The sequence below is a fragment of the Liolophura sinensis genome, chromosome 7 (genome assembly GCF_032854445.1).
Source record: "Liolophura sinensis isolate JHLJ2023 chromosome 7, CUHK_Ljap_v2, whole genome shotgun sequence".
NCBI lineage: Eukaryota > Metazoa > Mollusca > Polyplacophora > Chitonida > Chitonidae > Liolophura > Liolophura sinensis.
In genome coordinates, this window is record NC_088301.1 from 18,244,903 (window position 1) to 18,267,698 (window position 22,796).

Here is a 22,796-nt window from a genome sequence, read left to right on the forward strand (position 1 = left end):
GGCCTGGTGTCAGTATAATGTGACCGGATGGGGCGTCATGTTTGGTGTCTTGGGCATGATATTTCAGTGGCGACATGACTTTGTTGGCGTAAGCTCGTCCTGCCACAAGAGGACACAGTAAAAGTACACATGTAATGACTCCACGTCATATAGATGAAAAATTGTTAAGTACGACGTAAAGACTCAAGCATGCATATATACATACAGGTTTATTCTACAATGTAAGTTTTACCGACTGTTGTCAAGACATTGATGTTCTGTAAATAATTGCTACATGTACCCAATACAAAGCCGATGGAATCTTCTTATACGAAAAGAATCCCCATTTCAGTTTGTCAGCCTGGGTCATGGGGAGATAACTGCGCGAGAACGTGTAGCGAGTATTGCCTGGAGCAGCCGTGTAACGCTCAGACCGGCGCCTGTGAGGGAGGATGTCAACCGGGGTACGCTGGGAAATTTTGTGAGAGCGGTAAGTGAAAACCATATCGGTAGCATAAAGGGAAAACTTTTTTTGTAAATGCCGATGTGTTCATTAGTATTATAAACAGTATAACACTGTATAATTTTTTTGAGTATAATATTCCACTTAAAAGTAAAAGTATATTAAATTTTAATTTAAATATTTGATGACACCGGTACCATATGTTTTTGTAGTACAGTTTAAATCGCTTTTTGATGATCTTGCTGTGAAGGAGATATAACATAAAATATGGAGTGTTAGCGTGCTGCTTTATAGGCGCTACTCTTGACTAAACATATATACGATTACAATGTCGTTATGCTCATTATCGTTATTTTTTCATTAAACTGGTATAAAATTTGTTTTAACTTTGAGTTCTACAGCATCTGGGTGGTTTTTTTTTTTTGTTTTTTGTTTTTTTTTTTCGCTCCATTGGTTTCTCATATTCCTGGTGTTATAATTATCAACAGACTAAGGCGAATGCGGGCACTTTTTAGATTTTCATCACCCCATGTATGCTGAATAGAAGATGACATGTTCACAGAGCTGATAGTAATATTTTCTGTTGTAAAATCTTCGAAATTGGTAGGACAAAAAAAGGAAGAAAAGTATTAGAAATGTCGCACTGAAAGTTTCAGGTGATCAACTCGCTGTTGTTTGATTCATCGACGTAAGCTGTTGAGGTTTATCCTCGATGTTAAGAATAGACTACCCATACCACGACGATTTGGTATGGATGGAGACATTTGTCTTAGCAGATGAAAATGATGATCCCCTTTTTTTTTGTTCCCTTGAAAATCGTCTTAAAAGTAATAAAAATAGATACTACTGTGTTTACTCGGGTATATTATAGAGAAGAAACACAATATAATAGCGCATGCACATGTGTCTTTTGTCTTTGTCTGTTTAATTGTTATTGGAATGGTTTCATTCTACTATTTTTAGAGTATATATATATATATATATATATATATTTATCATATACCTATGCGTGTTACCCGCCTGATACAGAGCCCCCTGATATTTTTTCGTATCACCATCCTCTGAACATTTTGCACGCGTGGAACTACTTTCGCATCGAGTGACCTTTCGCTGCAGAGCTGACCTACTTACACTAACATACGACTTATTCTCCCTAAATTTAAGACCCAGAAAAACTAATAAAAATTTTTCTACACTGTTTACATGCCAACATTATGGGCATAAAGGTTATAATCAAATATTTTCGTCATTTTTTGTGTCGTCTGCTTCGTGATTTTTGGCGTCAAGTTACATTCCGTAACGCTGATAGCTGTCGATGTCAAACTATATGACTGCCCGGTAGAGGCGTACAAAGTCTACAAGGACCACAGGCCACCAAAAATGTGAACAGCCGACAATCCATTTTACCTCGGCATCAATTACAAAAGATAAGTTTGCAGCAATGTTTGGTACAAATGCCAACCAATGGGAGATCACATCCTAAAATCAATTATGAAAACCATGGCAAAACGATCGTACTTACCTGGCCGTTTTACAAACCACAGTGCCCGCAAAACAACATGTAACCGTCTCCATCATTCTGGCGTAGCTCCCGTGACTATTATGCAACTCACTGGTCACAAAAATGTTGCAAGTATAAATAATTACGCTGTTTTTTTTCTCTTGGTATGTAGGAAAAGATGAGCCACATCATTTCAAATGCACCGGTCACAAAGCCTTCGGCTGCGAGCGTAACTCTTTCTCCCAATCCAGTACATCCACAGAAATTGATGCAGCTGCCCCATCATATTCTACAGTACAGAATGATCTGTTTGTTTCACAGAATTTCACAGACAATGTAAACCATGCCACCAGAACATGTACAACTGCCGGTATTTTCCAAGGTGCATCCTTCTCAAATTGCACGTTCCACCTCAATTTCTGTCACGGATCAGCTACCCATTAACTTTTTCAAGAACTCACAGAGACTTCAGCAAATTTAAAGAACTTTCAGTAATCCACATGCAATTAAATCACTTCTTTACTTCTAAAATTGGTGGTTGACCTAATTTAGCGCACTTTACAGCAGCTATAATCAATTGCAAAATGCCACTTGTCAGGTTTGAGATGATGTTCATATAAACGTTACAGTTCTTGCATTCAGATAGCATCTGTGTTTCGAAAAGCCTGCTATACTTACTTGATGTTGTATAAATAATATTTCCACGGTTTTTCGAGTCTTTGTTTTATTTTATTTTCTTTATTTTCATATTGTTTTTTTACCCAATGTTTGTGTCTTCAGCAGTGGTCAACTTTTTTGAAATAAGCTATATTTAGAACGAAATCCATGTGCGCGTAAAAGTTTGTGAGCGTTATGACGGCCTGTGCACTGCCAGACACTATACGCTAAGCAAAGTAGTCTGAAGAAATATCTGGATTTTATGCCCCCCAAAGTAGTGTCAATAGAAGGTATATGATAAATAGATTATCATTACACTGTGGAGATCTGCATTGTCGCATCTGCTCTCGTTCTCTGCAGTTGCATCGCCGTATCGACCTAGCCCTGCGGGCTTGGTCGATACGGCGACGGAACAGTAGAGAACACGAGCAGATACGACGATGCAGATCAGCACAGTGTGATGATAATCTCTCTCTCTCTCTCTCTCTCTCTCTCTCTCTCTCTCTATATATATATATATATATATATATATATATATGTATTCCAAAACGCTTGAATGTCCCTTGGAGTCAGCCCTGTAAGACTACAAATGCGCAGGTTGCAACAAAACTTTCAGGACACTCAAATTTCCATCATGTCTCAGTTCTGTCAATTTCCTTAAGGCAAGCAAAGGCCTCTCTTTTCTAAGGGACGGGATTGCCTGACGCAGTGTCAGCATAATGTGACCGGGTAGAGTGTTATTTCTGATGTCTTCGGCATAATACATCATTGGCGGCAGAACCTTGTCGGCATGGACGCCTGGCCACAGGAGTGTACGATATATGTTGTTACGGTATTGAAAACAGCAACAGAAAACAGACTCAGTGACTCAATATTACAATGTAAACAATGCTTTATATGTAAAATGAGACGTACAGTTTTACAGACAGTTCAACAACAACAACATAAAAAAACATACACATCAGTATTAACGGTCCTTAAAAGTTTCCAGTTCACCTTTGCATCCCAAGGAGCGTATTCCAGGAGGTCCAACGTAAAGACCATGGGATAAACACACAATTCACACAAGTCACAAATTGTCCCAGACAGGTACTTCGCCAGGTTAGCGAACACGAACACATTACACAGGTTACACAGAACTGGAACAGTCAAGCCTTTGAATGACGTCACACCCGCAGAGCACAACACAGGGTAAATACAGGCATGGAGGTATAATCCACGTTAGAACAGTCACAGCTCCCGCAGAAGCTCACAAACGAGCCGTTTAGAGACGTAGAGTAATGTCACCTTGTGGCAGAACGAACGTCCTTTGCAAAACTGAAAACTTCAGTTTAGAGTCCTTGACGACCTTGTCGGTCAGGTGAGGTCAGCGTGTTAAACAAATTACACAGTCAACACTGTATAATCATAATAAAGATCCGAACACCAATAAACGTGACTTCCGCAGAAATTCACATAAACCAGACATCAGTACTACTGTGGTACACAAACGGTGCCGGCATAAAAATCTGTCCTCCCAAATGAAACTGGCATCACCAGCTCATATCAATATAATGGACTCGATACGAGAGCATCACACGCTCTCCTGGCTCCCAGTGGATGCAGCAAAAATACCTCCACTCTGCACAGAAAACACGGCTTATATACGTTCCAGGTGGATTCAACTATTCTTAGACACAGAATTAACAGCCAATGAACAGCCAGTTAAATAAACAAAGCATTGAACAAGGTGCTTTCCGCCAGGTCCGCGCTGTACATATATAACAGGGCCTGTTATGCTTATAACATATAACACAAAGGTCCGCAGACTAACAGTACATGAAAACGTTAAATAGTCATACATAACAATGTGTATATGTACACACCTAATAACTCCGCATCGTTAACTGACCGAAAAATTACACCGTAAAACACTAAACATACATACATACACACATACACACACACACACGCACACATACATGCATACTATGTTGAATTTTGAGACGTTGCAATAGCCAAGAAAAGAATCACACAGGACTGTGACAAAAATTCTCAATTTTCGAAATTAACTTTTTCTTAAACTTTAACTTTTTTTTTCACATACAAAAGCTTGCATATCCTGTTATGGATATGTCGATGTGCATGATCTAGATCCACAATTTCACTGTGACCCAAGCGCACTTGATGTAGTGGGGAGTACACGAGTCAATAAAAGTCGTATGTGTTGCAGTATTTGGTCGTCGGTTGTATGTCATTATGCGAAGCCCGCAGACCTAAACATGGTGTCAGAAGTGAAGTGACTGATTGTAGTATATGGCAGAAATTCATCGCAGCTCACAGGACCGAGCTATTTGGCATTGTTATTGAATTTCATGCGATCGCACAGTGAACCACATGTAACGCTGTTTACAGTGGATGCCGCCATATTGGGTTTCGACATCAGAAGCTTCCTTGATGAACTTTTCGCTTGACATACGACGTGTATTTGTCATTTTGGTGAAAGAAAGAATATTACCAATAAGACTTTGAAAACTTTTACGGTGAATTCAAGCATTTACAGACTCTGTGAATTACAATTTTCGCGTGAAAGGACCATCAAGGAAATGGCTACGTATCAGATACCACCGCCACAGCCGATGTCTGTGAAAGGCGATGTCTCGGACGACTGGAAGAATTTTAGAGCATCGTGGGACTATTATGCCAAAGCTGCTGAACTCACTGAGAAGGATGAATCAGTTCAAGCCGCAATTCTATGCAGTGTGATGGGTATGGAATGCGTAAAAGTGATGAACAGTTTAGTGACATTGTCAAATGAAGATAAACAAGTGCCAGGTCGTATTCTAAAGACACTTGGAGATCATTTTATGCCACAGAAACATTTACTGTTCGAACGAGTGAAATTTGGTTATGCAAATCAGACTGATCAAGAGTCCGTTGATCAATATGTGGTTAGACTGAGACAGTTAGCGGAAACCTGTGAATTTGAGACATTGTGTGAAAGTTTGATTAGAGACAGGTTAATGATGGATACTCATGATAGCTCAACTAGAGATAGATTACTTTGAGAACGGCCAGTTCCAGACTTAAATCGTTGCATTGAAGCTTTACGTGCATGTGAATTGTCAAAAGCTCACAAAGAACAACTACGCAGTGCAACAACAACTGTTAGTGATCCACAAAGTATGGTACATGCAACATCTAAGCAACCCAGAAAGGAGAGAACTCGGAACAAAAAACCAGATCAAAAGACACACACGAAGAACACAAACTCATCAGGTTCAAACAAGCACACAGCACGCATTGTTTGCCGCTATTGTGGTCAAAATCATGTCAAAGGCAAAGATAATTGCCCAGCTTATGGCAAGACCTGTGAGAAATGTGGAAAATTGCACCATTTTTCTTCTGTTTGTAAGTTAAAGACATACTCAAGGAAGAAATTGCGTCAAGCCAGTGCGCACTTTGATGCGACAGACACTGATTCTGACGATCTGTTGTTTGCTATACAGAGTATAGGTGCAGTCACAGATGTGACCGATATGAACAAACACTCAGGTGTCATGGTTCCAATGACATTTCACACAGATTACCCATGCACAATGAAAGTTCAGCTAGATTCAGGTGCCACATGTAGTGCTATGTCACACCAAGATTTGCTGAAAATTGTGCATCACCGCAAAGTAAAACTAGACAAACCAAAGGGCAAAATTAAGTTGTATGATGGTAGTACGATAACACCACTAGGAACATACAAATTATAAATAAGTCTCATTGGCGGACCAAAGCGTAACATTACATTTGACATTATTGCTAATGCTCCTTGGCCTATCATAGATGGAATGACATGTGTACAGAATGGATGGATAAATTTGTGTACTGATAAAACAGTCAATATGAATCAAAAAGCCAGTACACACACACCCCTCACAAAGGATGAAATTTTCCAACCTTTCGATGATGTATTCACTGGATTAGGTTGCCTACCAGGTGAATATCACATTGAAACAGATCCAGCAGTACATCCACTACAACATGCACCTCGACGCATCCCAGTACATCTCAAAATGCCCTTGAAAAATAAAATAAATGAAATGGAAAGACAGGGTATAATCACAAAGGTTTCAACTCCAACTGATTGGATAAGCAGTTTAGTCGCAGCCCACAAGCCAGATAAACTGAGAATGTGCATAGATCCTAGAGACTTGAACAAAGCAATAAAGAGACCAAAGTACCAAATGCCAACAGTAGATGAGATATTGCCAAAGCTCTCTAAAGCGAAAGTTTTCACTTTTCTTGTTGCTAAAGATGGCTTCTTTCAGGTGAAACTAGAGGAAAAAAGTTCACAACATTTTGGACACCTTTTGGAAGATACAGGTATCTGAGAATGCCTCAAGGTATACGTAGTACTCCAGCGTTTCAGCGTAGACAGATTGAAGCTCTGAATGGTCTCGATGGCGTTGATGTTGTTCTAGACGACATACTATGCTATGGATGTGGGGATAGTGTTGAAAGCGCAAATCAGGATCATGATAAGAATCTCATAAAACTTCTACAAAGAACTCGCGAACAGAATCTGAAGTTTAATAAGAAGAAGTTCAGACTCAGACAGGAAGAACTACCATACATGGGTCAAGTGTTGACCAGTGACGGATTAAAGCCTGATCCATCAAAAATTTCAGCAATTTTGAAGATGCCAGCCCCGGAGGACAAGAAAGCAGTTCAGCGCCTGCAAGGTTGTGTGAACTATTTGTCGAGATTCCTGCCTAGATTATCTGATGTGTGTGAACCACTCCGAAGACTTACAGAGAAGCAAGCAATCTTTGTTTGGGAGTCAGAACAATCAAATGCATTTGTTAAAGTAATAGAACTGATTAGCTCTGCACCACTGCTTAGATATTATGATGTGAACAGTGAAGCTACTATTCAGTGTGATGCATCAGAAACAGGACTAGGTGCTACATCGTTACAGAATGGACAGCCTGTAGCTTTCGCCTCCAGATCCCGTACCCCTGCTGAACGTCGCTATGCACAAATAGAGGAGTGCTTGGCGATACTGTTTGCATGTGTACGATTCGATCAGTATCTGCATGGACGTGATCTGATATCAGTGCAGTCAGACCACAAGCCACTGGTCCCAATATTTCTGAAACCAATTCATTCAGCGCCCAAGAGATTACAGCGCATGTTGCTACGACTGCAAAAGTACAACTTACAGGTGAAGTACTTACCTGGCACACAAGCATCAACCAACTTGATCATATGAGATTGTCAGCCGACACTCATCAGCAGATCAAGTCACGCACTAACTCGGATGCAGCATTACAGACTCTCATGACTACAGTCATGACAGGATGGCCAGAATCTCGAGATGAGGTACCAGTTTCAATTCGTGAATACTGCAATTTCCGTGATGAACTTACAGCTCAGGATGGTGTTTTGTACAAAGATATGAAAGTTATTGTACCTACAGCCATGAAGGCACAGATGATCGCTCGAGTACACTAAAGCCACTTAGGTCCAGATGCCTGTATTTGTAGAGGGAGAGATGTTCTGTACTGGCCAGGAAAGGCAGGAGAAATTAAGGATAAAGTGAGATCGTGTACAGTATGCTGTGACTTTCTAGCCAAGCAGGCTAAAGAGCCACTGATGACTCACAAAATACCGTCTCTACCTTGGTCTAAGGTTGGTCAAGATCTATTCAGTCTTTATGGAGAAAACTATCTTGTGACAGTTGACTACTATAGTGATTATTTTGAGTTGGATCAGCTTCAGGATACAACTGCAGCATCAGTCATCTGCGCTACCAAAGCTCACTTTTCAAGGCATGGTATTGTAGACATGGTCACAGACAACGGACCGCAGTATATTAGTACTGAGTTTCAGGACTTTTTACGTCAGTGGGAATTGAAACACTCCACCAGTTCCCCTCACCACAGTCAAAGCAATGGTAAGGCTGAATCAGCTGTGAAGATAGCGAAGAAACTTGCGAAGAAGTGTAAACGGGACAATCAGGATTTACAGCTAGCACTACTGGAATGGAGAAACACGCCTGGCGAAGATGGTTACAGTCCAGTTCAGAAGCTCATGTCGCGTAGAACTAGGTCAATTGTTCCAACAGCTGAAGGACTACTATCGCCACAAGTTGTCACAGGTGTTGATGGCAGTATACAGTTGAAACGACAGAAAGCTAAAGCGTCATATGATGGACATGCTAAATCTCTTCCAGAACTCCAGATTGGAGACCCTGTTCGATTACAGCCAATCAACTCTAAAGGTCCTTGGGAAAAGGCTCTTGTGTCGCTAAGATTGAAAACCGTTCGTACATAGTGGAATCCGAACATGGAAACTTGTTTAGACGTAACAGGAAGATCATACGTTATGATCAGAGTGGATGTCCACAGCCAGATTCAAGTTTGTTGGAAGTGCCTTCGGATTTGCCAGATGCAGAAATAACTAACAGCCAGGATTCAAATGTGGTCAGCCAGCGAGAAAACCCTCGCGCATCAGTACAGCCAAGTGTACCACGTGACAGTTCCACAAGAACCAGGAGTGGGCGTCAGTGTGTTCCACCGGTGAAATACCAGGACTTTGTAATGTGATTTGACTATCTGAATCAGACAGTTAACCTTGGCTGCATAATACTTTATTTTTTGAGTTTAAAATTGAGTTAAAGTAACATGTAAGGCTTCATGTTTATTGTCAATGACTTTTAAGCAAGGCTTGCTTATTGATATGCGAACAGTTTATTTGTTTATCACATGGACAGTGATTTATTTGATGATCATTGCAACTTAAAGCAAAACACAAAGATTTATGAGTTAATTTAAACTTTTCTTTAGGAAAAGGGAGATGTTATGGATATGTCGATGTGCATGATCTAGATCCACAATTTCATTGTGACCCAAGCGCACTTGATGTAGTGGGGAGTACACGAGTCAATTAAAGTCGTATGTGTTGCAGTATTCGATCGTCGGTTGTATGTCATTATGCTAAGCCCGCAGACCTAAACATAGCCTGCTTCTTTTGATGTGTCCTCTATATTAAGTTCTATGTAAAGTCACTTGTCCTTGCTGTCACAATTGCTTTTTGTCAGTTACACGTAAGACTAGAAGGTCTACACATAAATGTCATAAACGGCGTTACCTTGGTTTCGGTATGTAAAACTCACTACTTTGGGTAACATCATAATTATTCAAAATTAATATGCACGCTGGAACATGTTCCTGGCAGAGCCGTAACAGTCAATTTGGAGTAAAGTGGCTATTTAGATAACTGGTGTCCCTCTCCCTTAAACATACTAATCTCCTCTCAATATCTAGCAAGCCACGTGTTTTTAAATACCTACGAAATCACCCGAGGCAAGTCGATGTAGAAAAAAAAACCTCATGCCGTGTAACATTATAATTTAGAAAGGCTATTTTAACTACAATAGTATAAATGTCCAACATATCAATATTTCAACCTTATCCTTGCATGATACTGGTTACGCTTGTTTGAATAAGAGCTTCTCTTTTGCAGAGCTGAAAGTTACCAGTAATCCGGTGGATTACACGGGCGTGATTGTAGGCTGTGTGGTGGGCGTGCTCCTGACAGCTGTTCTCATTACCGCTCTGGTTCTCTGTGTGTAAGTTTACAGTATACATGTAACCGTGGACAACACAGGTGTGATTATCGGCTGTGTGGTGGGCGTGATTCTGGCAGCTGCTCTCATTACCGCTGTGGTGCTCTGTGTGTAAGTTTGCAGTGTACAGGTAACCGTTGATAGCACAGGTGTGATTATCGGCTGTGTGGTGGGCGTGATTCTGGCAGCTGTTCTCATTACTGCTGTGGTCCTCTGTGTGTAAGTTTGCAGTGCATATGTAACCGTTGATAACACAGGTGTGATTATCGGCTGTGTGGTGCGCGTGATTCTGACAGCTACTGTCATTCGCAAGATGCGATTGAGTAGAATTTAATTCACAATAATAAAAATGTGAAAATTTGTGCAAAAATCTATTGAATCAGTTCACGTGTCATAATTTGAAACGAGCAACATAGTTTAAGAAATTTATGGACATATTATCAGTATTGAATATTTGGTCATTCAGACACCCTGAAGTCCTTAGGTGCGCATATAATGTATTTCAGAAGAAGGCGTCATTCTGGTCAGTCACAGGCATCCGCGGTCTCTTCTGTGAGCACGAGTGTTACCCAGCATGTCTCCCACTCTGAGGTACCCAACTGCACCCTCGAGCCAGGAACAGACCCCGTGACGTACTACAACATGGCTGCCGATGAGGAGCATCCTTACGAGACTGTCCCTGAGATGGAGTACGACAAGGTTCGGTTCTCCAGACTGGAAACCGACACCAACTATACCAGTCTGACATAAAAAAACATTTCCTTGTTTCATTGCTTAATGATTGAAGCCGTTTTTAACATTATTTTGCTCCTCTGTTTGTGGCATCCTTTCTTGCAGGCGCCAGGGCCGACATATTTTTGAGGCAGATTCACTGCAACTGTTTTGGGAGGACATCGGACACGACGCTCCACAGTATACTGGCACCGGGGCAACTAGCAGTCCTACTTTGGTTACGCTGTGGTGATGAGTGCCAACATTAAGAAGTGCCCAGATTGCCGATGTTAAAGTCTTAAGAATGCCTTGACCCGACTCCATGTTGATCCCCACCGCCATCCCCTCCACACCGATGAATGCTTTATAAACTGTGGTTACGACACATGTGTCTGATAAAATGGTTTACATCGCAAATTATCGGTTATGTGTTTGTATTGATGTATTAATCAGTATGCATTGATTCTATTTCCCTTGAAAACGAACGATTTGGTAAAACGTTGTGGCAACACTGTAGTATTTTCCTCAATAGAAATCTTCCCACTAGCTTTGTACATTCAGTTATATTTACGTTTATATACATGTACATGCAGGATGTGTTATACCTGTTTTACTCATTACCCTTTTATGTGTTAATGCACTTAAATAGTTTTAAAGAATGTGATATACTTACTTCATTACTATCAGAGACAGAAAGGGTGTTGTAAAAACAAAAACATTGTTTACTTCAAAAGTGAAGTTTGCAAATATTACACATGAAACCATTGTAAATATAGAATAAAGATGGACAGACTTAATACAGGATAGAAATGTTTGCCCTTATTTCAACGTTGTAGGCGTATTGTTTGATTCAATTTACCCTGCGGAATTTATTGATTTTTTTTTATTGTTTTATTCGGGGACAGGTTTTTAATTGTATGTGTTTAAGTGGGAATTGAAATGGAATGTTGTGGGTGAGGGTATAGGAGTGATGAGTATAAAAGATTTAGGGTCTAACCTATTCTCCAATAAATTTGATACTGAATTGTCTGAGAGTTTTCTTTCTAGTCAAATTGGGAAACAACTTCATTGATTTATTTATTTATTTATTTGATTGGTGTTTTACGCCGTACTCAAGAATATTTCACTTATAAGACGGCGGCCAGCATTATGGTGGGAGGAAACCGGGTAGAGCCCGGGAGAAACCCACGACCATCCGCAGGTTGCTGTCAGACCTTCCCACTTACGGCCGGACAGGAAACCAGCATAATCTGGACTTGAACTTACATCGACCACATTGGTGAGAGACTCCTGGGTCAGTACGCTGCGCTAGCGCGCTAACCGACCAACTTCATTGACGTTAACTTAATAATAACGTCAAGAATCATCTAACAGCTATGGATTCTGTCGACCGGTAATCCTACCTGTCTGTTGTTGCTGTACATGCAAGCTTTTTTCTGTTTAGCAGGTGACACGAGTGTGGCAGACTGGGCTTTAGATGTAGATTTTAGAAGTAGTTTCCCACACTGTATACATACATTGTGATACTCAGCATCATTTGATTTCATGAGATTTAACACTCAGCAATAAGAGACCTACTGTTACGTCTCACCGAATCAAATACCACGGGTGCCCGGATGGACAACAACAGCGTCGTCGTGGGTATTTTCTCCGTTGACAGACGCTGACATACGCCTGTGTTATTGTCCGAAGGGGGAATATTTATTACGTGTGCTGTTTCGTAACACAGATCTTCTCGCCAAGAAGCAATAATATGTTTAATAACACCATTTCCAACATTTAAAAACCAAAAGAAATGGCCCACTTGCTTCAACTCTTAAGACAACAAATAAAAAGCACTGCTATAAATCACATAGCATATAAGCCCACAGATGTTTTGTAAGCATATCCGTTTTACAAAATCAATTCATGTTTTATTTACATTAAAAATTTTCTGTTCACCTTTTTCCTTTAATTTATGATCATTGAAATCAAATATAGTATATCTAATTTACGCAATTGTCTGTCGGCCCATTTTCAAAAACCTGAAATCTGATCTGTTCGGTGTAAATCACCGTTGTGAAACATTTTGGACACCCTCATATTCAATCAAAACAGGAGTGTTTTCGATAAACAAGCGATATGCACACGTTACGTGTGGAAGTTTCTCACCAAATATTCATAGATCTCAATGCAGCGTCTTAGCTGTTTGTCTTTATCATGATAAGTAGTTGTTCTTTTCACAACCAGATATAAAAATAGGAAAATAGTTACAAAAGAAAAACACGGTGCATTGCTACCGTCACAGAACTGATCTTAAGTACAACACAAAACAACAACAACATAGCGTGGTGAGGGATGTAGTAGGCCTACAGTGTAAAGTATTATCGGGTAAGGCTAGACCAAGGTTAAGTTTGACTTCAGTGACGTTGGGTATGACATGCTTACTTTGGGGCATGACTTGGTTAAAGTCCGGTATGATTTTAATTGCCTAAAGTTTGATATGACTTTGCCTGGATATAAGTTGACCTGGGTACATGTGTACGAGTTAACTTGATCCCAATCAAAAATGTGATAGCAGTACAGTTCAGCATTAGCATCAGTTTAGCCTTAACAAGCTCCATTAGCTTTGTTCCAGGCCAACTTCGGTATTACTTTGTCAGGTTGTGCCAAATGGCCAGTGAATGACAACATTCATAAGGGCCTGTGTCTCCTTTGCATACTGCGCAAATGCACGACTTCCGGCTTGTTACTTTTGTAAACACACAGACATCATTTTGGATGCATGAAGAAATCACGCCAGTTCTAAAGCTTGTTAATTGTGTTGAACTGAAGTGCTTTTATGAGGTAACTAATTCAGTGTTAGATATCGTGTGACTATTGTGAACTCTTACCTGTCCTACATTCAAAGTAAACTAACTGAAAGCCACAGTTGAGCATATGTATACAATAGGCTTACACTGGTGTACAGTCAATGCTCTCTATACACGCTACTGGCCAAATCAACATAACACCTCGTGACTAGCCTACATAAAGTCCACATATTCTGCAACTCGAGTACAAATAATGTATGTGAAGCATTTAAAGATGATTTTGTGTTCTGTGTGATATGATTCAATTCGACGTCCTTTTCTGATATGAATCGCATAGGCTGAACTTCATTCTGTGGGAAAACCTGTGCGGCACAAGTCCGACGAACACATCACCGGGTACTTGCCCAAGGCCTGTGGTTTATTAATAAACAGATTCCGAATGTAAAAGAAGACTCTGTTACATGTACAGTGGATATACTCGTGACATAAATCTATAGGACAAAGTTTAAAACAAGTTGTACACCAACCACATAGGAAATAAGAATGTATATACAGTAAGAAATTAGGATGGAGTCATGCAAAGGCACCTCTAAATTTAGCTGAATCCAGGTGTTTTAATATATACTTTTTATTTATTGATTTGTTTATTTATTTTTCATGAGTGTTTTCATTTAGTGTACGCCGTACTCAAGGATATTTCATGTATACGACGGCGAGCAGCACTATAGTGGGTAGAACCCGGAGGAATCCACAGCCATTCGCAGGCTGCTGGCAGAATTTACCACGTACGACCGGAGAGGAAGACAGCATGAGTTTGACTTAAACTACCAATGATCGCATTGGTGAGTGCGTCCTGGGACGTGCCGCGCTACCACGCTAACCACCAGGCCACAGAGGCCCCGTTTTATATACATACCTCGTCCATATTTACTTGCATGAAGGAAAACTACACTCATTGTGAATTCAACAAAGTAAATACATTTCGTGGAATCTCACTGACAGTCTAGTTCGTGTAATTATGACTTGTAACGTTGGTTAAGATCGTCACACAAAACACAGGATCTGACAAATGCTAGACGAGGAGGAATGCCCCTGACACATTCAGGACCCTTTGGTATATTCGTGTACGGATAGGTAAGAAAATCCGTACATGAGCATCCACTATGTGTTTGCCGAAACACCAATGAATTTAAGTTTATAACAGAGATGTGGAAACCTATTTGGAATTTTTGCGAAGCGATTCATTTCAACAATCAGCGCAACTTATTTTCTAAGCTATCATTTTACACCAACTTTGAACAAAAGACTATATAATTTGTAAGACTATACACAAATTTAGTGAGGTTGACACGTGGGCCAAATGTTGAACTCTCACGATTTTTGCTATCAAACAAGGAAGACATCGACTTAGAAGGCATTCTAAGTAATTTAACACTAATGATGTCGCGTAAATTGCAAAAAACACCACCACGTTTTTTACATCGCACTGCTTACGCTTACGCCGTGGTGTTTAGCATTCAAGCATACACATGATCACGTTTAAATTTACCTGAGGTAAATTGACAAGATTTCATCCATGATCACTCTGTCGTCGCTGCTCTGGTTTTGCTCTTCACACTATACCTTTCATAATTCGCAGTTTCGACCAATGAGGTTTACAAAGCCTGGAGAATGATTAGTACTTGATTTATCTCCCAGCCACAGGAGTTATAACTATGTTAAATTAGATATCAAATAGTACCAAAAAAAATGGAGAAAAATCTGGATAGAGAAAAAAACATTTACAAACCCTGGTTTAATGAAAAGCAGGGTTGAAAAATAACATGATCAACTTTTGATACAAGGATCACGAAGCAAACTTACAATGAAGTCAAAATTTCACATCATTTTAAAAGTGTTATTTCTTACGTAACAATGTCAAAATATTACTTAACATTATACATTTTGACTCAGTTACTGTAAACCGAACTTCAGCATTAAAATACTAAAAGGAACATACACGGGTTAATGACTGAAACTTTGACTGAAGCCTAAGATCGCTTTTGTGATCTTGGAATCCGAAGAACAACGAAAGCTGAATCGTTTCAGGCTACGTTTCCATCGTGCATCGATGATTTTGTGGAAATGTATGGGGCCATGTGGACATTGGGAAATTATTTTTTCCCGATTCTTATGTGTGACGGTAAGGATATTTACCGATGGTTTTCTACTCATGTGTTTAAGAGCTAAGGGTGTGAGATTTCAGAACTGTCCCTGCTTTGCAGATGTGTAGATGACAATTTACAGCAACCATTTAACCGAAATAGTTCAGACATATCATAACATGGTTTCTGTATAGTATGGGTCACTGTGACGTATAAGCAGGTACAGGCTCACAAAGAAAACATTGCATGACTCTCGTAGAGAAAATGGTTTGACAAATACAACACAAAAGACTAGTGGCTAACCAGGCCTACCTGTACAGAGTGTGTGTTGTTATTTCTCTCACACATTTTACATCAGATTTTACTTTAGTGAGAATTAGCCGATAACTTCCTGATTCGTAGGTATGACAACCACCCGTTTTATGCAGGAATTTGGGCTTATTTTAGGTTGAAGTAGAACAGTCTGTGTAGATCAGCAGACAGATCGGTGACAACATCCAGACTGACTGTCTCCTTCTACCAATGACCAGGAATGCATTCACGATGAAACAACAACTTCTACTTTTCACCATTTTGATATTTCGAGTAGCCAAAGGTATGGGCGTTTACCCACAATATCTGTGCATGTGTTGGCAAGTATGACTAAATGATTTCGGAACAAATACTTTCAGTGTTGACAACTTTGTGTAGTCAGCAAAGACTCGTGTATTTACCTTAATTTGACTCTTTATCCTTGTATGTTATTTACTAAGTCAGTACATTCCTTGTAATCGCTTCAGATGTTGCGTAAGGTAGCCCCCACAGACCATCACACTCTCCATTTCTAACAGTCTGTAATTTTTTCGCACTTCAGTTGAGGGACAGACGTGTCGGTTTGGAGACAATTGTCGGTACATCTGTAACTGTGCCGGGAACTGTGACCCTCAGGCAGGCTGTGCCGGGCCTTGCGCCAGGGGCTGGGACGGGCCTAAATGTCAGAGACGTAAGTATTAAACCCATTGTCACTAGCTAATAGACAACTGTGTTGGTTTTGTTCATCCATTCGGCATGACTGCAACTGTGTAAAAAACTGCACCTCAGGCTGCGACGGGCTTACACTGATCATACACATAGTCATAGACGCAAATACTAAACTGGTAATTATATTCAGCTGAGCTCCAGTTCTCATCGCCCCGTGTGTATGACTGTAAAACTGTTAAGAACCTAAGGCCTGAAAATTAGTCAGAGACAAGTCCCAGCGGAGTTAATACATTGTCACAGTCCTGCAGATTTTTGTCACATTCTTGTCGTGACTCTGAGTTTGACTCTGACCCAGATGATCACTCTGTAGGTGTTAATGTCATTTTATATTAAATGTGATGACAACACAGCATTTTGAGTAAGACAAGTGACGTTCACTATTTTGCAACTGTTATCACAGCACTTTTTCCGACTGTTACGTGGGAGTGCTGCTGCTAAGAGTGTTTACATTGCTATTTTTAAACATATACATGAACTGAATAAAACCATAACTGGGGTAAAGTGACATGAGGCCGGATTTGACCTGCAGTGTGTGTCAACATTTGCCTTTTAAATACACATGTATTATACTGTCTTCACTGCTTTGTTTGTACGCTCTATGTGTAACAGCCGTAGTCTGTTATATTGAACACACCAGTACACAGTAAGATTTGACCAGTCCACACTATTGGTTAACGTGGTCATGTATGTTTTAACAACAGTTCTCTAGGTTTTGACAACACACTTGGTATGTCTGTGATTGTATGAGCTTGTGACCCAGACGATAAATAGTTCTCTATGTCATGACTACACTCTCGGTGTGACTGAGACCCAAAAGATAGACAGTCCTGTAGGCCATGACCACACTCTCAGTATGACTGTGACTGTATCTGGGTTTTTTATCCAGGCGATTGGCAGTTCTGTAAATAATGACCGCATCCAAGGTATGACTGCTAATGTATCTCGAATTGTAACCAGACGATAGACAGGTATCTAGACCTTGACCACACTCTCAGTATGACTGTGACCCAGACGATAGACAGTCCTGTAGCCCATGTCCACTTTTTTGGTATGGTTGTGACCCAGACGATAGACAGTCCTGTAGACCATGACCACATTTTCGGTATGACTATGACTGTATCTGGGTTTTTGACCCATCCGATATACAGCTCTCTGGGTTTTGACCACACTCTCGGTATGGCTGCGGATGTATCTGGAATTGTGATCCAGATATGACAGTTCTCTAGGCCATGACCACACTCTCGGTATGACTGTGACCCAGACGATAGACAGTCCTATAGACCATGACCACACTTTCGGTATGACAATGGCTGTATCTGGGTTTTTGGTCTAGGCGGTAGACACTTCTCTGGGTAAGGACCACACTCTCAGTATGACTGTGAATGTATCTGGAATTGTGACCCAGACGATAGACAGTTCTGGAGGCTATGACCCCACTTGTCATCACTGTGGCCCAGACGATAGACAGTTCTTTACACCATGACCATACTCTCAATATGGTTGTGACCCAGACGATAGACAGTCCTGTAGGCCTTGAATATAAGCGTCAAGTCTGACATTCATATACCATTCGTAGTCCGTAAAGGGCGTTCCAAGTCGATAATCGCAAAATATATTTCCAAAACAACATTTAATATTAACTCCCAAAGACAAAGGTATGTAAGAAATTATACAAATAAGAAATAAAGCCGGTAACACACAAGAGAGAAGTGGTTATCAGTTTTCAATAATGCCGGGCAGACAATGAATATTCCAGGCATTAATTCCATATCAAAGTTCAAATTCGTAGTCCGTGAATGAGTTCCGTGTCACTCTTCGTATGACTGTGACTTAGACGATAGACAACTCTCTACGCCATGACCACACTATCGGTATGGCTGTGACGCAGACGGTGGACAGTGTTGTAGGCCATGACTACACCCTTGGTGTGACTTTGATTGTATCTAGGCTTGTGACCAAGACGATAGACAGTTGTCTAGGCCATGACAACTGTCTGGGAATGACTGTGACCCAGACAATAGACAGTTCTTCAAACCATGGCCACACTCTTGGTATGACCGTGACCCAGACGACAGCTAGCTATCTAGGCCGTAACCACACTCGGGTATGACTGTGACCCATGCGACAGACAGTTATGTAGGCCGTGACCACACTCTTGGTATGACTGTGACCAAGACGATAGACAGTTATCTAGGCCATGACCACACTCTGTGAATGACTTTGACCCAGACGATAGACAATTCTCTAGGTTATGACCACACTCTCGGCTTAATCTGGGATTGTGACCCAGTAACCATAATTATCTCGGTAAGAGTGTGACTCTATTTGGGCTTGTGACCTACACGATAGACAGTTCTTTAGGATGGCTTAATACTCAAACGATAAACAGTTCTCCAAATTATGATGATGCTCTCGATATGACTGCAAATATATCTGAAATTGTCTGGACCACACACTTGACATAACCCTGACTTTGTGGACTTGTGACCCAGACGATAGACAGTCCTCTACGCCATGACCACACTTTTGGCATGACTGCGAATGTATCTAGACTTGTGACCCAGACGATAAACAGTTCTCTAGGTGATGGCCACACATCCAGTATTGCAACTGCTTCTGGGCTTGTGACCTGGACGATGTTGAGTTCTCTAGGATATAACTGTAACTGTATCAGGTCTTGTGGCCTAGACCATATACAGTTGTCTACATTATGACCCTACTGTCGACATGACCACAACTGTATGAGGTCTTGTGACCCAAACAGTTCCCTATGCTATGGCCACGCTCTCGTTATGAATACATTGACATAATATGTAATATTAACTTAGGAATGTGTCGATTTTATTTCTTAGGTAATGTGGCTTTGAATCAACTGACGAGCCAGTCTTCAAACGTTTATTCTTACACTTCTGGGTATGCCGTGGATGGTGTTGTGGGTCATCTTCTGGAGCAAACACGTTGTAGTCACACAGGGAATGATTACCAAAGCTGGTGGATTGTGACACTGGACGAGGCGCACAGCATTTACAGATTCCAGATTTACAACAGAAAAGGAAATTGTGCAGGCTCCCAAAACAAACCATGTAAGTGGCACATTTGGTTACATGTTGGAAAAAACTAATGGACCACACTTGGTAGGCCTACTCCATGTTCCATAGTTGTATAAAGTAGACACATTTCGCATAATCAAAGTGTTTTTAAGACTTCTGTAATCGTATCCCTTACCCTACACCACCTGTATAATGTGACGTTTCCGTTACGTTACCTTTCCTGCAAGATTAAAAGCATATACCTACTCCTATACGACAATACCTTGTTTGCTAGCGTGTTCTATAGCAATGTAAAAATTGCCGGACCTTTGACTGATAATTGGAGGTTATTTTAATGTGGATTAAAAGGATTAACTCAGTCCGCATACAGAGCGCTCTGTCTCAACCCGAGGTGCGGGTATGTCCGCGCGGCCGATAGAACCTCTTTTCCCTAGGAGCTGCTAAACCCACATATGACACCACTTCTCAATGGGTGCATATTTTGCTTTCAAATGTTTTGTTCAAGTAGAAATCATCAAAACACACCTGTCTTGTTGTCTTAGGCTTGTATATACTAGTATTTACTAGCGGTTTTTATTGGCTTGAATGCCTAATTACAACAAAAGTAGAACCTATTTTTCGAGTCGCACACACTTGAATGTCAACATGTCTTCGTTGGCTGAGTCCCGTCAAGAAGATAATTATTTGAGCTTCACAACCGATGACAGACAATCTGCTGACAGGGAATGTGACACTGAATCAGATATCAGTGAATTAGAAAGTGAATCTGATGACCATGACATTACTTAGTTTCGTGTTTATCATTTATTCTGAAAGGGGTGTGTAGATCTGACCTGAATATCACTGACCAATGATTCTGTTCCGCAGTGTCACGTGATAGAATCTAGTGACCAATAAACGACGAATGCCTTCGGTGAAAAAATGTTTTGGTATTTTTGCGTAACTGAAGTGAGGAAACGACTGACTATAGCACGGCTCTATTCAACACTTCAACAAACTCACGATAAATAACTGGTTTCTCTGTATTTCCTCAAAGTTTGATGACTTAGAAACACATACTTTTATTCAGAAAAGCGGGGCTTATGTACAGGAATTCGCGTATCATCACCTCCAAGATTACGATACTTTTCGCTGGTGTGGCATTTTCTGTGAATGTTCAGCTCTATGATCCCATTTGATAGATGTCTTTAGGAATGTACGTCCACAACTACACTAATATTTTACAAGATTACGTAGAATAAACATAAGTGACAAAATCCAAACAGCTTTGGAATGCTAAAATAGAAAAATGCTCTCTAGGCAGTCTATATTTTCTAATTTTTACGAGTAAGCAATTTGACTGCTCCGTCGGCCAAATCAAATGAGTGCAAATGCTTAAACACATTAGGCTTCCTTATTCTTAAAAGTCTAGACGTCTAATAAATCCTAAACCAGTGACGTCTAATAAATTGCAATTGACATCACTGCATTTTTACCTAATTCGGCGTTAGAATAAAACCCACAATGAGGTATAGTGTTAGGGGGCCATAAATCACCGGTAAGGCCCCTTCTCCCGGTGACCATTGTTAAAAAGCATTGTCATCACTAACGTGACCTTATGAACGCTAGACCTTAGCAGCAGAGCTGAATGATAAAACGCAATGTCGGAGACAAGTCGCATGCGACCCTGTTTGCTTGCTTTTTTTTGTCGAACAGTACAGGTGTTGAATACAACAAGTTGGTACTACAAATCGCATCATGAGAACGGGCCTTTAGCGGCAAGCTTTTGCCAGCTTTTACACTGTCGTCGCTGCTCTCCTTTTACTCTCTATGGAGTACCTCTTTGATTATATTACTGTGACCATGTCAAAATCGTCCAGAACTTGCAGTTACATACACCATGCTAGTGCAGCACACTGACTCAGGAGTCTCTCATCAGTGCAGTCGCAGTGAACTCACGCCTTGCTCATTCTGGCTTTCTTTCTGGTCGTGCGTGGAGAGGTGTTGCAGGAACAAGCGGGTAATCTCTGCTCGGTCTCCTTCAACCATAATACTGACCTCCGATGTAAATATCCCTGATGCATCTACTCACTATGCTGTTTTAAACAGTTCGCAAGTCCGGCCTATTCGATGCATTCAGTTGCCATTTGCTGCGATGTCTAAATCTAGTCGGTCCTGTGTTATCTCCCCCAGAAAGGGAAACGGTTTGAAGTTATACTCTGTAAGGCTCGATTAGACGTCTTTATACGTCAAGGTGTGTTGATTCCTGTATGTACCCTGTGCTATACGCAACACCTTGCTGGGAACAGGTTGAAATACAGCCTAGTCATTGACACCTCACATCTGGGAAACCAATCCAGCGCACTTGACCAAGAAGACACCGCCAAACTCGTGGAGCAACTACCCAGAGCATTAGGAACATGCAAATGCCTGTAAATTGATTAGAATTCGGAGGAAATTCATAATTAACTCATTCTCACCGGATTGACCAAAGAACAACTTAATGACCTGGTTTCCCGTGCTTCCTGGATGCTGCCATCCACCACGAGGATAGAACGACAGGTAGTCGGCATTCTGATGATGAAACTTAGGACTGGGTTATCGCTTAGGTAATTTAACTTACACATCAATCGTGTCTTTAATGCAAATGGCCATGCTGTTTTGTGTGCTAGTTTCACCACAAGAAAATGCCTCTCGCCAAACGGGTCACAGGTTTATATTCGACTTTCGCCAGGGTTTGTGTAGAGTACAAATACTAAGTGCAGATTGAAAAATTGTAAGTGAATATGCCTTTAAACATCAATGGAAAAGACAAAACTATAAAATGTTCATTTGTAATGGAATTTGGTCGATCATGTATTACTCCGTGGACATGCTACATTTCATGTACGCAACTCTCA

At 40.7% G+C, this 22,796-nt stretch overlaps 1 protein-coding gene across 1 annotated transcript in view; it reads left to right on the forward strand.

Annotated features, from left to right (window-relative positions):
- Nucleotides 1-203: 203 nt before the first annotated feature.
- LOC135469689 (uncharacterized) overlaps nt 204-22,796 on the forward strand; it is a 352,608-nt gene continuing 330,015 nt past the window's right edge. The window contains exon 1 of the mRNA XM_064748250.1: nt 204-469. Within this exon, the coding sequence (XP_064604320.1) occupies nt 295-469 (175 nt within the window). The 5' untranslated portion in view covers nt 204-294. The remainder of the gene's footprint in view (nt 470-22,796) is intronic.